A 14167-nucleotide genomic window follows, 5' to 3' on the forward strand; every position below is an offset into this window, starting at 1 on the left:
ACACAGCAGTCCCAGGTTGCCCTGAACCAAGGCTTTGAGCAAGCTCTAAACACCAAACTAGCCAGGCTGAGTTTGAAATAAGAGAGGTACCTACAGTCTGATAAAATTACGAGTGACCCAGAAAAACTCCCTCTCTTTCCATCAGCAGAAATGCCAGGGAAGGGAGCAGTGCACTTGATGAATTATGAAACACTTGGAAATGAAAGGCTGTGTAGACAAGTCCTGAATTTTTCATTCCCTCTTGCTTGGCTCTTGCCTGCCAGGGGCAGTGGGTTGGGAGGGGTCTGAGGAAGGAGCGTGTTATCCCAAGCCTAACACAGATCCATCTTCCTGATAATTTGCATACTTGCAGATGAGCTGGCCTGAGGACTGTGAGCTGAGCTGGGGAGTGCAGAAGCACAGAAGTCAGGATAAAAGGGCTGCAAAGACACGCTAGGAGGCTGGTGGAATGGCCTGCATCTCACTCTCTTCTCAGGAGATGGGAGAATCTGCTTTTTGCAAGTTGTCACCATCCAGATACTGTGGCTGGGAAAACACTGCCACAGGGCTAGGACTGGCTCTGGCATACCTGCTTTTACCTGCTCCTGCGGCAGCAACAGCCTGCAATTCCGAGCACTCACAGGCAGTGTTCACTTTTGACTGTAGATACCTGGGGAGAGCATTGTGCCAGAGATGGACGTGATGTTGTGCAGCCTTTGGCTTCTCTTGGGTAAACTTGACCCAGAGACCCTGCAGCACTGCAGCAGGTCACAGAAGCCACCTACAGAGGTGTCTGTAGAGTCGGTTTGGGGGATCAGGAGGGGCCCCCAGCTCCAAGCCCCATCCAACCTGGCCTTGAACAGCGATGCCAGGGATGGGCAGCCACAGCTTCTCTGGGCAACCTGTGCCAGTGTCTCACCACCCTTACAGGGAAGAACTTCTTCCTCAGATCTCATCTCAATCTCCCCTCTGTCAGTTTAAAGCCATTCCCCCTTGTCCTGTCCCTACAGGCCCTTGTCCAAAGCCCCTCTCCAGCTTTCTTGTCAGCCCCTTTAGGCACTGGAAGCTGCTCTAAGGTCTCCCCGGAGCCTTCTCTTCTCCAGGCTGAACAAGCTCAGCTCTCTCAGCCTGTCTCCGTAGCAGAGGTGCCCCAGCCCTCGGAGCACCTTCATGGCCTCCTCTGGACTCGCTCCAGCAGCTCCGCGTCCTTCTTATGTTGGTGGCCCCAGAGCTGGATGCAGGACTGCAAAGGGGGTATCACCAGACTGGAGCAGAGGGGGAGAATCCCCTCCCTTTACCTGCTGGTCACGCTGCTGGTGATGCAGCCCAGGACACAGTTGGTTTCTGGGCTCAAGCGCACACTGCTGGGTTATGTTGAGCTTCTTGGCAACTAAATCCCCTAAAAAATAAAAGAAAGCACAGACTTCTCTTAAGGAAGCCTTTGAAAAACGAGAGAGCTTCTGCTATTGAAAATAGCAAACATCATTATTTTGCAAACCCTGAAATGCAGGCTGTTACGGCAGTCTTTTCCCTAGCTAAGCCCATCTAGGAGAAGCAGCAGGTCTCCATGGGCAGCAATGATGTATTATTCATTGTGCATGAAGCCATATAAAGTGCACAAAGAAAAGGTGTTCATGTTCAGCATCCTGCGTAGCACCTTGGAGATACAGGAGCTCACTGCTGGGAGCTACCCATGCACAGCATGTGGGAGCTGAGGACTGGAGGAAGGGTCCCATCCCACAGAGCACACTGGGGCAGGTCTGCCCTGGCTCTCCCTTGCTCCTGGAGCATCAAGCATCACCAGCATCACCAGCAGGATCTGTCAGAGGTCTGTTGGAAAGCAGGACCTCCCTTCTGCAAGTTAGGCAGAGCTAGATAAGCAGATGAGCAACAGTAAGGTCATTTTTCTATATTTTTTTTATGTACTTTATTAATTTCCTCAGGCAGTTTATTATTATGAACGAGTGGTGTACAGTGGGATAAGAGCACAGTTTGATTTCTTTGGTCAGGGAAATGCCCACAGTGGTACTGTCTGAGCCCCACGCATGCAGGTGTGTGCACAAGGGGGCACAGAGACCTGTGCAAAGAAAAACTGTTTGTGTGGGGAAAGAAAAAACAGAGGATTGGCAGAGGCAGGACACAGGCAAATCAATCCCTAAAGCCAGTGAAGACCCCAGGGAGCTGAGCAGGACTGGGCAAACCCTGCTTTTCCATTTCAGAGGGTGCTTCAAAGCCTAAAGGGGATGGCTTGAGAGCTGGGAAAGACAAACGCCATCCTCAGACTGACCAAGGGAACATCTGCTAACCCTGCTTTTACCTTGGGTCTCCAGGCTGCAACGCAGGCACAGCATTGGGTGCTTGGATTACACAGGGGCAGAGCAGGAGAGGAGCCCTCAATATCCCACCACCCAGCATGGGGAGTCCTTGTCTCCTACTCTAAAATCACATCTTGATATATCAGCATCTCAGTAAGCGATGCCTTGAGGTTTGCAAGGAAGTAGTTTAACCAGCAGCAGCTTCCTCACTGGCCCCAGTCAGCAGAGCACTGCAGGCATATTCCCAGTGTGCCATGTAATACCTTCACTGTCATCTGGGATTGTGGCACTGGAGATGATATGTAAGGCAGATGGGGTAAGGCATATTCACCATTCCAGGGCTTTTTCCGTGTTGGGAGTCACTTGTTGATTCATAGCAGGGTCTTCTCAGGCAATGGTCCCTCTGGTACCACAGCAGAACATGAAGAACATAAAGCTACAGCTCCTTGACAAGCCATGAGCTGGCAAATAAGTAATGACTTTTATTAGAAAGCACCAGGCCTCTCCGCTCCCTGTGGTATCTCTTTGGACCTGTAATTTAACAAACGTGGCTGCTTTCAGTACGCACAGTGCTGCACACCCTGGCCGCAAGACCAGCAGGCGGCAGCGAGCCTGGGCAAGAGCCACTAAGAGCAATTAGATGCCTTCATCCTGCTCATCTTGGAGGAGTTTAGGTGGTGATCAGATGCTCCAAGGAGAAATGGCCACCATGGTTGGAAGGTGTTATATCCCCTCAGCATCCATCTCAGCCCATGGAAGGTGTCAGCACATGCAGGTCTGGTGGGACAAATGTGAGCCCTCCTCACCTGTTCCTCTGAAGGGTCAGGCAGGCTGCTCAGTGTAGCAGTGGGGTTGGAGAAACCAGATGCTTTTCCACTGAAGGGAAGATGGGAGTGCTCTGCTGTCAGAGCAGTAACATCCAGCACAAGTGTGGGAACAGCCTGGGAAGGAGGAAATAATGTATTAAACCAGTGCTCAACGCCTTCTGTAAATATTACCAGGCACATCCCATTGTGCTCCAGGGATGTCCTGCCCCAGGATAACTCCTCCTTGGTGGGGATGATTTGGGGCCAGGCATGTTGTCCTGGGACCTCCCCATGTCATGTCCTGTGCTGACAATGTCCTGGTGCAGATGGGTAGGGGGACAGTGCCCTGGTTCTTGCCATGTTCAATTTATGATTGCAGACATAACTGCAGACATTCAGGATGGAAAAGGCCAGTTTGGGTTCCCTTAGTTGAATCCCAGTAATACAAGACTGATGGTTCCCAAAGACTCCTTCTTTTGTTATCCCAACAGTGTTACCTTGAAATGGTTTCCTTCCTGGCTTCTCCTTTGCCCACCATCTCCACAAAGCTGGGGTCACTGGCTCAGCTGCCAGAGTCCTTGGCCATATTCTGATGTTGTATCTCGCTTCTACCTGCTCTTAAGGCAAATGCGAAGCAAAAACAGCCTCGTATGCTTTATGCTTGGACAAGTTGGCCAGCAAAACCCTTTCCCATTAGAAACAGAATCTGAGTTCTGAGCACAGCTTGCCTGACTTTTCTCTTCTTTGCTTCATAGGCTCATTGGCACTTTCCAGATGGTTCTGCAAAAGGTGGTGGAGGAAGGGCAGGTAGAAGTGACAGACACACTCATAGACGACAATAATTCAGCCATTCAGGTAGGTCAAGAGGAATAAGCAGCCGCTGCTGCCTTTCAGACTTGGTCCATGTGTCCATATTTTTGCTGACTCTGTGGGAAGAGGGAAGTCTGTGTTATACTCCTGAACCCCCAAATCCTCAACCTTTCCTTCTTCCTATAACTCTTGGTCTGAAGGAATAGGGCAGCCAGGGCTGTCCTGAGGGTGCACAGGGAAGGCTCTATTTGTCTCTGACCTAAACTCTGCTTTTTTTCTGCCCCTTGTAGCCCATGAGACAAATCTCACGCAGCAGCTCACCTGAAGTCCCAGTCTTTATACGCATCTGGGGAAAATCAGAGTAAGAAATAAGAGCTGGTCTGTGTCTGCACCCCTCATTCTGAGCCCCTGATGCCCAGGAAAAGGCAAAGTAGCTGCTGTGTAACTGTGCATTCCCATCTGCATTCCCATAACACATCTCATGGGAGCTGTTTCCCATGGAGACTCCGTTTTATAACACACTTGGAAATACAGCTACTTATGATCTTGTTGAGGTTCAAAACCCTGGTGTTTTAATTAAGAAATAAAACCTCAGCCTCCCCCCTTTTCCTCTATAAGCTGCTTCCTAGACTCAGCATAAAGGAAAAGTGCAATTGCTTGTGACCCTCTCTGCTAACAACAAGCAATTAGCAATGAAAAGATGAATGGTTTCATTAGGAGCAGACAGGAGGTGACTTCTCCTGTGGGGGTAGAGGGAATGAAACCAATAAAAGTATAAGAAACACAGTCCTGAGGAGGGAGAAAAAATGAAGGGGGTGCAGACCTGGGATGCAGCAATAATTCCAGGATTGGAAAAAATAGCTCCTGCTGTTCTCTTGGTTTATTCAGATGGAGAAGTTACCTGATTAAAGTCCATGGGACCCTCCAAAGGAAGAAAGTCCCATATTTTTAAAAAACTTCAGTGTCACAGGAAGGAGAGAGGAAAATCAATGGATGAAAATTAAATGCATGCAACTTCTTGATGTCAAAAATATTGAATTTTTTTACAATGAACTAACCTAGGACTGAGGAGGTACCTGCATTGCCTGGTGCTTTGCTGCATGGCCGGGAGCTTGGTGTAGCCACATAGTAGGTCAAAGCAAATGGTCTGCCTACCCTTCACCTCTTTATAAGCCGTGTGCTTCTAACTTGGAAGAACCTGGAGGAGAAATGACCTTCCCAGCCCATGCCCGGTGTGCTGGATAACCTGTGCTCATCACCTCTCCTTTGCGGACCTTGTGTCTACATCTTCTCTATGTCATGGCAGGTCTGCTGGAGTTGTTTTAGTTGGTATCTACAGAGTGCTCTGAAAAACATAAATACTGGCTGTTGTCTGTTGCTACAAAATCAGGGCAGCCTGGGCAAGGCAGATTTTACAGGAGTACAGATCTTCTTTGGGCAAGACAATGAATCCCCCCATGTCCTTCACACCACGAGCCACATGGATGCTCATGCACAAGTCCTGCATTTCCTGAGCTTGCTGTGAGCAGAAATGACTCATGCCTCTATTTCCCCTGCATTTCTGGGGCATTATCTTAACCCCAGGCCACCCCTTTACAAACTGGAGCTGGGATGTGAGGGTGTACACTTGCATTTTGGGCTTCCAGCAAGATTTCAGATCCCTTCTCCCATGCAGTAACCATTGCAACAACAGAGGCATGGAGAGAACTAAACTTCCCACTGCCAGCCTTTGCTCCAGCGAGAGCATAAATTTGCACTGAGGGAGCCTCAAGAAGAGATAATCCAGAGGCAACACCTGGGACATTTTGCATGGAGAAATGTTAGTGGAAACATAAATCTGCAGTAGCTCCTGATGGGCAGCAGAGAGTCAGCCCTCATGGAGAGGTGACCCAATTTCTCCCAGTAGGCATAGGAGTGGACCACAGCCAGTGGGGGCTGCTGCAGAAGGAGAGAGGGACTGAAAAATATCAGACATATGCAAGAGGCAGAGATGGGCAGGTATGGAAAGCCACTGCTCATCTGCTGAGATGGGATAACTGGACATCAGCACTCCTCCTCCTTTGAGATTCAAAGAAAAAGGTTTTGCTTGGAAGGACATGTTACTTGCATTGAGCAAACTCAAAGAAATATGTGCAAGGGTTGCAAAAATCACCTCCAAATTAGGAAAATTGTACAATCATAGAATGGTTTGAGCTTAAGGGACCTTAAAGCTCATCTAGTTACACCCCCCTGCCATGGGCAGGGACACCTTCCACTAGACCAGGTTGCTCCAACCATGTCCAGCTTGGCCTTGAACACTGCCAGGGATGGGGCAGCCACAGCGTCTCTGGGCAATCTGTGCCAGGGCCTCAGCACCCTCACAGGGAAGAACTTCTTCCTAAGGTCTCATCTTAATCTCCCCTCTGTCAGGTTAAAGCCATTCCCCCTTGTCCTGTCCTTACAGGCCTTAGTCAAAAGCCCGTCTCCAGGGGGCTTTCTTGTCAGCCCCTTTAGGCACTGGAAGGCTGAAAGTAAGCGATCTCAATATGTCTCCTCTTGGCAACCCCATCTTTCCTCTCTCAGCTCCTTAAAACCCGTGATGCGCTCTGGGTGAAGGTAGAAGCGCATCTTCACTGCCACTGCTTCTTGGAAAGCAGTTTCCAGGCATAACTTCATCTTCCTGTAATCAAATGCAAAGGGTAGGAAGGTGTCCCTGCCCCTGGCAGGGTGGCTGGAACCAAATGAAATTCAAGGGCCCTTCCAACCCAAACCATTCTGTTATTCGATGATTCTATGCAAGGAAGGGTTGAAAACTGTTTTTGCCTTTTTCTGGGCTGACTGCAAAACCTCACTGGCAGCTCCCAGCCAGCCTTAATAACATTATTGACTTGCCTTAGTGGAGAGATTAAACGAGCCAGGAATTGTAAAGCCAGAAGGGATATAAAGATCATGGCCTTCTGCAAGAGAGGCTCTGGGATGTCTCAGAATTCGTTATTATTATCTCAAGAAGTGAACAAAAAAAACCTCCAGACAAATAAAAATTATTTTTAAATGCCCAGTGGCAGAACAATCCACCAGCCTTTCATTAGATCATTCTGCTTGTTAATTTTCTTTACCATTAAATTTATATTTTTGTTTCCAGCATGAATTTTTCTTGGTTTCAGCTTACACCTAGGAATTTCCCTTCAAACTAGTTATGATTTTATTCAGCCCAAACCAGAATCTTTCAGTTTATTACACCTGTAATTTTTAATTTCTTTTAAACGGTTTTTAAACTTTTAAAGGTTGGACCAGATAATCTTTGAAGTTGCCTTTCAACCTGGTATTCTATAAAATATAGGTTAAAAATTAGATGAATTAGATAAATTGAGATAAATGAAATAAAAATATAGTTTAAAAATGAGATTTCAAAAGCATATGTTTCACAACAGCATTGAGGTGGTTTGAAAATGTGAAAAATTAATATTTCAACGTGGATCTTTGTCTCTCCTTTTCATTTGCTTTTATAAACAACCTGAAACAGGTTGGTGACATCAACACAGTGTGGCAAATCACTCTGGTTGACTCAAAATCGTATTTTGCCATAGAAAGAATAAAATTGGTCAAAACCTTCCACAAAACTGTTTCCAGCTGGGCTGGAGTCACCCTTTAGCTGTCATTTGTTAAATGCACAGAATCATTCCAGGCCATATCTTGTATATTCCAGCCTTTCATCATCCGTTTGACCAGCTGCAGTTGGAGCAAGCTAGGATGCTGAACCTCCTCTTAGGCATGAAGATGAAAAAAGGGAGATTTTGTAATAAATTTTCCTGCTCCTGGTTTGTTAGCATTTTTGTTTTGTCCTTCAGTTTAAAATCAATTGCATTTGCATCAAATATAAATTGTGATTTCTCCATAGAAGCTGGAGGTGGAGAATGGGTTTTGATTTTGCTTTGATCTTTTTAGCAGCTGTTTGCCTTTCAAAATAGATATGTTTTTAAGAGAGAGATTTTGGGGGCTGATTTGTCCAAAGCTGTGGGTTTAGAATTACTTTGGACATTTGGGCAAAGGTAGTGCCAGCGGCTCTTCGCATCGAGATGAACTCTCACATATTCAACGGCATTTTAAATCCAGAGAAAGATTTTACATAAAAGCAGTTTCCAGGCATAACTTCCAGGCATAACTTCCAGGCCTTCCTGTAATCATATGCAAAGAATAGGACAAGGGGGAATGGCTCTAAACTGCCAGAGGGGAGACTGAGGTGAGATCTGAGGAAGAAGTTGTTCCTTGTGAGGGTGGTGAGGCCCTGGCACAGGGTGCCCAGAGAAGCTGTGGCTGCCCCATCCCTGGCAGTGTTCAAGGCCAGGCTGGACGGGGCTTGGAGCAACCTGGTCTAGTGGAAGGTGTCCCTGCCCATGGCAGGAGGTTGGAACTGGATGAGCTTTAAGGTCCCTTCCAACCCAAACCATTCTGTGATTCTATGGTTTTGAGGGGAAAGATGTTCAAGAGCTCCAGTCCTGAATTTGCTGCAGCAGCTTGATGCAGTCTTCGGTGTGTAACTGGGGAATGACCACATAGAAGAGGGAGAGGACCTTCCTCTTACTTGGTTCACACAGAACTGGCTTGAGATCAAGCTTGGACAGGCCCAGTCCCAGGTCCCTTCCCAACCCCAAGCCCCACTGGTCTAGTCACGGCCAGGCTGGGAAACCCCCTCTGCAAACCAGGACTGATCTAAGCCTGCCCAAGGATGTCTGGGGATGAGGTCAGGCAGGAGCAAAACATCATGCATCCGTGAGGTTTGGCAGCCCAGCACTTAACAGCAGGGTACAAATTCTTAACAAGGTGATGCACCGCAGGGAAAATACACCAGCACGAGATGGCTTCATCTGCTCGTGGTGCCTTCAGGTGTTTGAGGGATTTATCTGCTCGTCAGGGCTTTTTATGTCCCTCATATCTGATACACCAGCACCCAGGTCTGAGATGCACCAGCAGCTCCAAATGAATCAGATCTCTGAGCAGGATGCAGGCTGCAGCACCATGCCTGAGGTGGGTTGGACCACCTCCTGAAGCGAAAGACCTGCTTTCCAACTGTTTCATGCCCTAGGAAAGAAGACACTTTGGGGTCATTAAGGCTCAGATATGAAGCCAGCTGATGCAAGAGCTCTTCCTGCCTTTCCGATTTTGCAGGACCTTCCACCCTCCCTGTGCTATCTGTGAGGGCTGATTGTGTCTTCCTTGTGTGTTGCAGACCAGCATCTCGATTGAGATCAGGTACCAGGCTCTGGATGGGACAGTGGGTGCGTGGAACGACAAGGAATTCCTGGAGACCCGCAGTGTCCACTCAGAGGCGGATGGCACGCACCCCTTAGAGACAGACAGCCTCCTCTCCAGCCACCGGCAGGGCTTGGACATCTCTCCAGGAAAATCCAACCAGCCATCCGCAGAGAGGAGCTTCAGGAGGTAACGTGATGCTCAGCACTTGGAGATGTGTGATGGCAGCGGGGCTGGGAAGATCTTGGCTTGTCATGAAAGGGCTGCATCGCCCCGGTGCTCCTCTAAGATGCATCACATCTCCTGGTCATCAGAAGACGCATTATCAGCTCAAGGTGAGGATGGACTGTAAGTGTCCACCCTCCAGTGCCTGCAGTCCCTGGTGCTCCACCACGCCTGCCCAGCACTGAGCTGAGTCTTCCAGCAACTGCTGAGGTTTATAACATGCAGGAGATGCTGGAGAGCAAATGTAATTAAGTACAGCTTCAGAGAGGATTAAGGGTATGGCTGTTGGTCACACCTCATATTGGGTGGGATTAGAGCCATGTGTGGGGTGTAGACCCATGTGTGCAGATGAGTGGGGTCTTGCATCTTGGTGGAGCTCACGGTGCTGCCAGGACTGAGCTCCCTTCAGGGCAGGAGGTGGAGGTGCAGCTGCAGCCAGAGACAGGGGGAGGATGGCATGTCAGTCACAAAACAGCACCAGTGTGAGTGCTTCTGGGGTGGAAGGTGGCAGTCACAATGCCTGTGCATACCCTGTGGCAAGGCAGGTGACACAGCAGAGGCTGGAGGAGAAAGCAGGGATGCTGTGGCATGGGGTGAGCCTCCATTGCAGCATTAACCCTTCAACAGGCAAGCACTTAGCTTCTCAAAGACATTGTCAAGCTCTCTCCATGGTAATCTGTTGGGATCTCAGTACCTCACCAGGTTTAAATGAATCACTTAACAAAGGCAGTGCTTGGGCAGGTGAGCCTGGTTTGGATTATCTGAGGGACCCTTCACCCTGCAGTGGCAGGTGAGGACACCTCTAGTTCTTCTAAGGGATGCTGTTACCAGCTTTCTATTCATTTAAGTGTCCTAAACATCACCTTTGTGTCTTTCTAAGGTCATGGGACCACTCACTGGATAAAAACAAGCCCAGGGGCTGTATCCTTCCATTTCTTGACACAAAGCTGCTGTAACCAGTTGCAAACCCAGCCTAGTGACCGGGATGGGTGGAGAGGGCTCAGGGCTGGGGATGCTGCAGCTGGCTGTCTTTTGGGGTGAAGTAAAAGCTAGGACCTGTTCTGTTGTGAGCTGTGGCTTACGGATGCTCAAGGCTCAGTACTTGCTGGGAGGAACAGTCCATTTACCACCTCACATGTAAGCCATGACTCCAAAGCATGGGTGGGTACTGAGGCCCCAGTGATGCTGGGCCAGATTCAGCCCACACCATCATGGGCACTTTGAACCCTGTGCTCAAATCCTTTCCCAGCTCATCAAGCAACAGGGGAGTTTTGCATTTGTGCCTAAATATATGGGGTTCATGGTCTGCTAAGCCAGATTTTTAGGCAGCTTTCCACAGTTTATGTAGTTGTGTTGTCCATGGTAGTGATTTTGTCAGTCTCAGCTCCAGGAGCTCTTGAACCTATTGGCCTCTTTCAGTTGGAGGAGTGGAGACATCAAAGTTCTGGACTTGCTGAAGTCCTGTGCAAAGAGATAAACTGGTAGAGGTAGTGGGACAGGCAGGGAGTACAGGCAGCCCTGGCAGAACCGAGGTCTTAAGTCACCCACCACTCTCCTGGGACCAGCATAGTCCTTGTCTGATGGCTACAGCCCATGCCTGAGGGCTACAGCCCAACTGCTTGCATGAATCTGGGGAAACAAAGGTGGGCAGCTCTTATGCTTCCAAATCCACCCGGGAGCCCAACCTGGAGGTGTGAATCCAAACAGACCCCTAGGAATCAGCTACTTTTTAATAGCATTTACATCTCAGGTGCTGCTGCAGCTGTACATCACTCCCACCCTGGAGTTCTGCAACTGAGTGCTTTGGTAGGGCTTGCTTTTTGCCTGGATTTAGCACTTTATTGTGGCCATGTAAGAGCAAAATTTCTCTTTCCCCATGGTGCGAGACTGAGGGGAGATATCTCCAGTCCCTCGCATGGCTCCTCAGCAGCCAATTAACTGTGTGAATTGGGCTGAAACCTGTGAATTTTCAAGCAAATTGAAATCGCAGATTCGTTTCCCAGCTCAGCGGACCGTGATGCTGCTGAACAGGGAAGATGCTGAACGATTTTAAAAGGCAGGTGGCAGGGCAGTGTAGTGCTGGTGGAGTGGATTCCAGTCTGTCTGTCAGCTCCGTGTGTTGGGAAATCAGCATCCCGCCTGTGCCACGAGATGCAATTATGCTGCGTGGCTGATGCATCACCTGCAGCAGATACCTGCAGGCAGTCAGATGGATTGAGGCTCTGGACTGGGTCCCCAGGGACTGTACAGTAAGTCTATGATGACCAGCTCAGCTGGAGGTTGAGCACAGCTACATTTCACCTGACAGAGCAGTTTTTAGGAGGAGGTGTGTGGTTTGCTGAGCATTGCTGCCCAGGTGTACAGAGCTGCATCGTGGCTGAAGGCTGCTGAGCTGTGCTGGCTGCATGCAAACAGTGCTGAGCAGAAAGGCTTCTGGAGGTTGGTTTGTACATGGTTGGTGAAGAATCCTTCCTGTTGGAGAGATGAATTAAATGCAATAGTTCATTAACAGGCAGCAGGGACAAGTGAAGATGAAAATATCATCACTGTGGCATCTGCTCAATGTACTGTGGCAATGATCCTTGCACTGCATTCCCCCCTGCCCCCACCAAGCCAACACCTCTTAGCAGATGGGAGAGTGGTACTTGGTGTTCACAGTTTGGTGACAGTCATAGGATCGTAGAACCACAGGCTGGTTTGCGTTGGAAGGGGCCTTAAAGCTCATCTAGCTCCAACCCCCTGCCATGGGCAGGGACACCTTCCACTAGAGCAGGTTGCTCCAAGCCCCATCCAGCCTGGCCTTGAACACTGCCAGGGATGGGGCAGCCACAGCTTCTCTGGGCACCCTGTGCTAGGGCCTCACCACCCTCACAGGGAAGAACTTCTGCCCAAGATCTCATCTCAATCTCCCTTCTGTCAGTTTGAGCAACCTGGTCTAGTGGAAGGTGTCCCTGCCCATGTCAGGGGGTTGGAACTGGATGAGCTTTAAGGTCCCTTCCAACCCAAACCATTTTGTGGTTCGATGTTTCTATGAAGTTTGTATGTGGACAATTGCACTATAACTGGTTTCCCTCGCTGCTTTTGTACCAAGGAGCTTCCCCATCTCCTCTGGACTGGAGTCTTGTCCCACAGCAGGTCATTTTGAGCACAAGTGGATCTCAGCCTTGGCTGTGTTGCTGCCTTGCACTGACCTCTGCCAGCCCCAAGGACCATGGTCGTTAATGTCACCACCACTACTGTTAGGAACAGTAAGGAGGGAAAAGGCTGATGTTTACTGTGTCACCACCCTCACAGGATGGAAGAGGATGAGATGTATTACCACAGTGAAGATGAACTTCTGGGAGAGGGGGACACCCTTAGCCAGGGATCCCTCAACACGAGGTAGGGAGCCAGTCAGCACCCACTCGTGCTGGTGGCAGTGGGGTTTGCAGTGCTGTTTTGCTCCTGACTTGCCTCATCTTGTGGATGTCCCACAAGCATTGCCCCTGGATTCCCATTTCTTGGCTGGAGAAGAGCTGGTGGGGAGCAGTGATGGAGAAGCTGGAAATGCATCCTTGGAAAGGATGCTCCAGAGGGATGCTGGGATCCAGGATGGAGAAAGGGCCTTTGGGTGAGGCTGCATCTGGGGTACTGCCTCCCCTTTGGGACCCTCTTCATTCTCAAGATCCCACCACACATCAAGCACAACTGTCCTCAGAACCAGAGATCAGCCATGTCCAGTGCATGGGGAAGAGCTCCTTGTGATGTGCATGACAATCTGATTTCTGTTTGCAGTGGCTTTTCTTGTACTGTGGTGCTGTGCGTTGTTCCCCACCATGTGCTACAAAGAGTTTGGGGAGGAGCTGCAAAAAAGAGAAGCTCAGGTAAAACCCAGGGACCAACCCAATGCCTCTGAGAGAGGCTCAGCCAAAGGAAGGAGCATTTTGGGGGTGACAACTCACCTTGTGTGGCTCCAGTAATGGCAGAAAGCACATGGGGGTGATTCTTCCTACACATGGCTCTTCTGGGGAGCTCATTTCTTGTAGCAGCTCCCCCTGCAGCCTGTCACCAAGTCTCTCAAGCTTCAGTAGCATGAACATGTTGACTCTCTGTCATGGGAATTTATGGCCATATCAGTGCTAGTAAACACCTCTGTGAAGTCTCATTAACTAGACAGACCAAGCGCCTGAAATGGCCATAACCTTAGTAAATTATTAGAAGAGTCTCAGAGAAAGTTTTGGCTACCTAGCACCAACCCAAGACATACCCAGGCAGGGTCAGGAGGTATCACAGCCCTGGGGCAGTCGCAAAGGGCAGATTAGGGATTGCCCATCCAAACCCTTTCTTTGGATGGGAAGCATTAGCATGGGTGTGATGCGTGCCAGGCAGTTTGGCTTCAAAGGCACGGAGCATGCCCTTGAACTTTTGATGTTGTAGCATAGAGGTACATGGCCATAGCACATGCCCAGTGAGCAGGGCGCTCCAGAAGACGTCTGTTCCTGCACAGGTCCCAGGCTATAGATGCATCTGGGATGTTTGGGTGCTGGAGATGGAGAGAAAGTGCTCTGACAAGGGTGTTGGATGACTGGGTGTCCCCCAAAACCTCAAATGCCACTCATGCCAAGCCCAGATGTGGGAGCTGTCACTCCGTGTATTGGATGGGGCATGGCTGTGCAATGCCTTCAGCTTCCCATGGGTACCACTTCTTGGTGTGGGGACTGAGATGGGCCATCCTGCTGTGCCACAATATATATTTGGACCTGGCCAAACCAGGGAAGCCAAGTTCAAAGCCAAGTCTAGCTCCTGCCTTGGCTGTGAGGGTTG

At 49.4% G+C, this 14167-nt stretch overlaps 1 protein-coding gene across 7 annotated transcripts in view; it reads left to right on the plus strand.

Moving 5' to 3' along the window:
• The window catches only part of OTOF (otoferlin), a 100829-nt gene that overhangs the window by 28602 nt on the left and 58060 nt on the right, over positions 1–14167 (plus strand). For all 7 annotated transcript variants that reach the window (XM_030490489.1, XM_030490490.1, XM_030490492.1 and 4 more), the window contains exons 4-5: positions 3856–3955; positions 9117–9328. In XM_030490489.1, the coding sequence (XP_030346349.1) occupies positions 3856–3955; positions 9117–9328 (312 nt within the window). The remainder of the gene's footprint in view (positions 1–3855; positions 3956–9116; positions 9329–14167) is intronic.

The sequence above is a fragment of the Strigops habroptila genome, chromosome 6 (genome assembly GCF_004027225.2).
Source record: "Strigops habroptila isolate Jane chromosome 6, bStrHab1.2.pri, whole genome shotgun sequence".
NCBI classification, from domain to species: Eukaryota; Metazoa; Chordata; class Aves; order Psittaciformes; family Psittacidae; genus Strigops; species Strigops habroptila.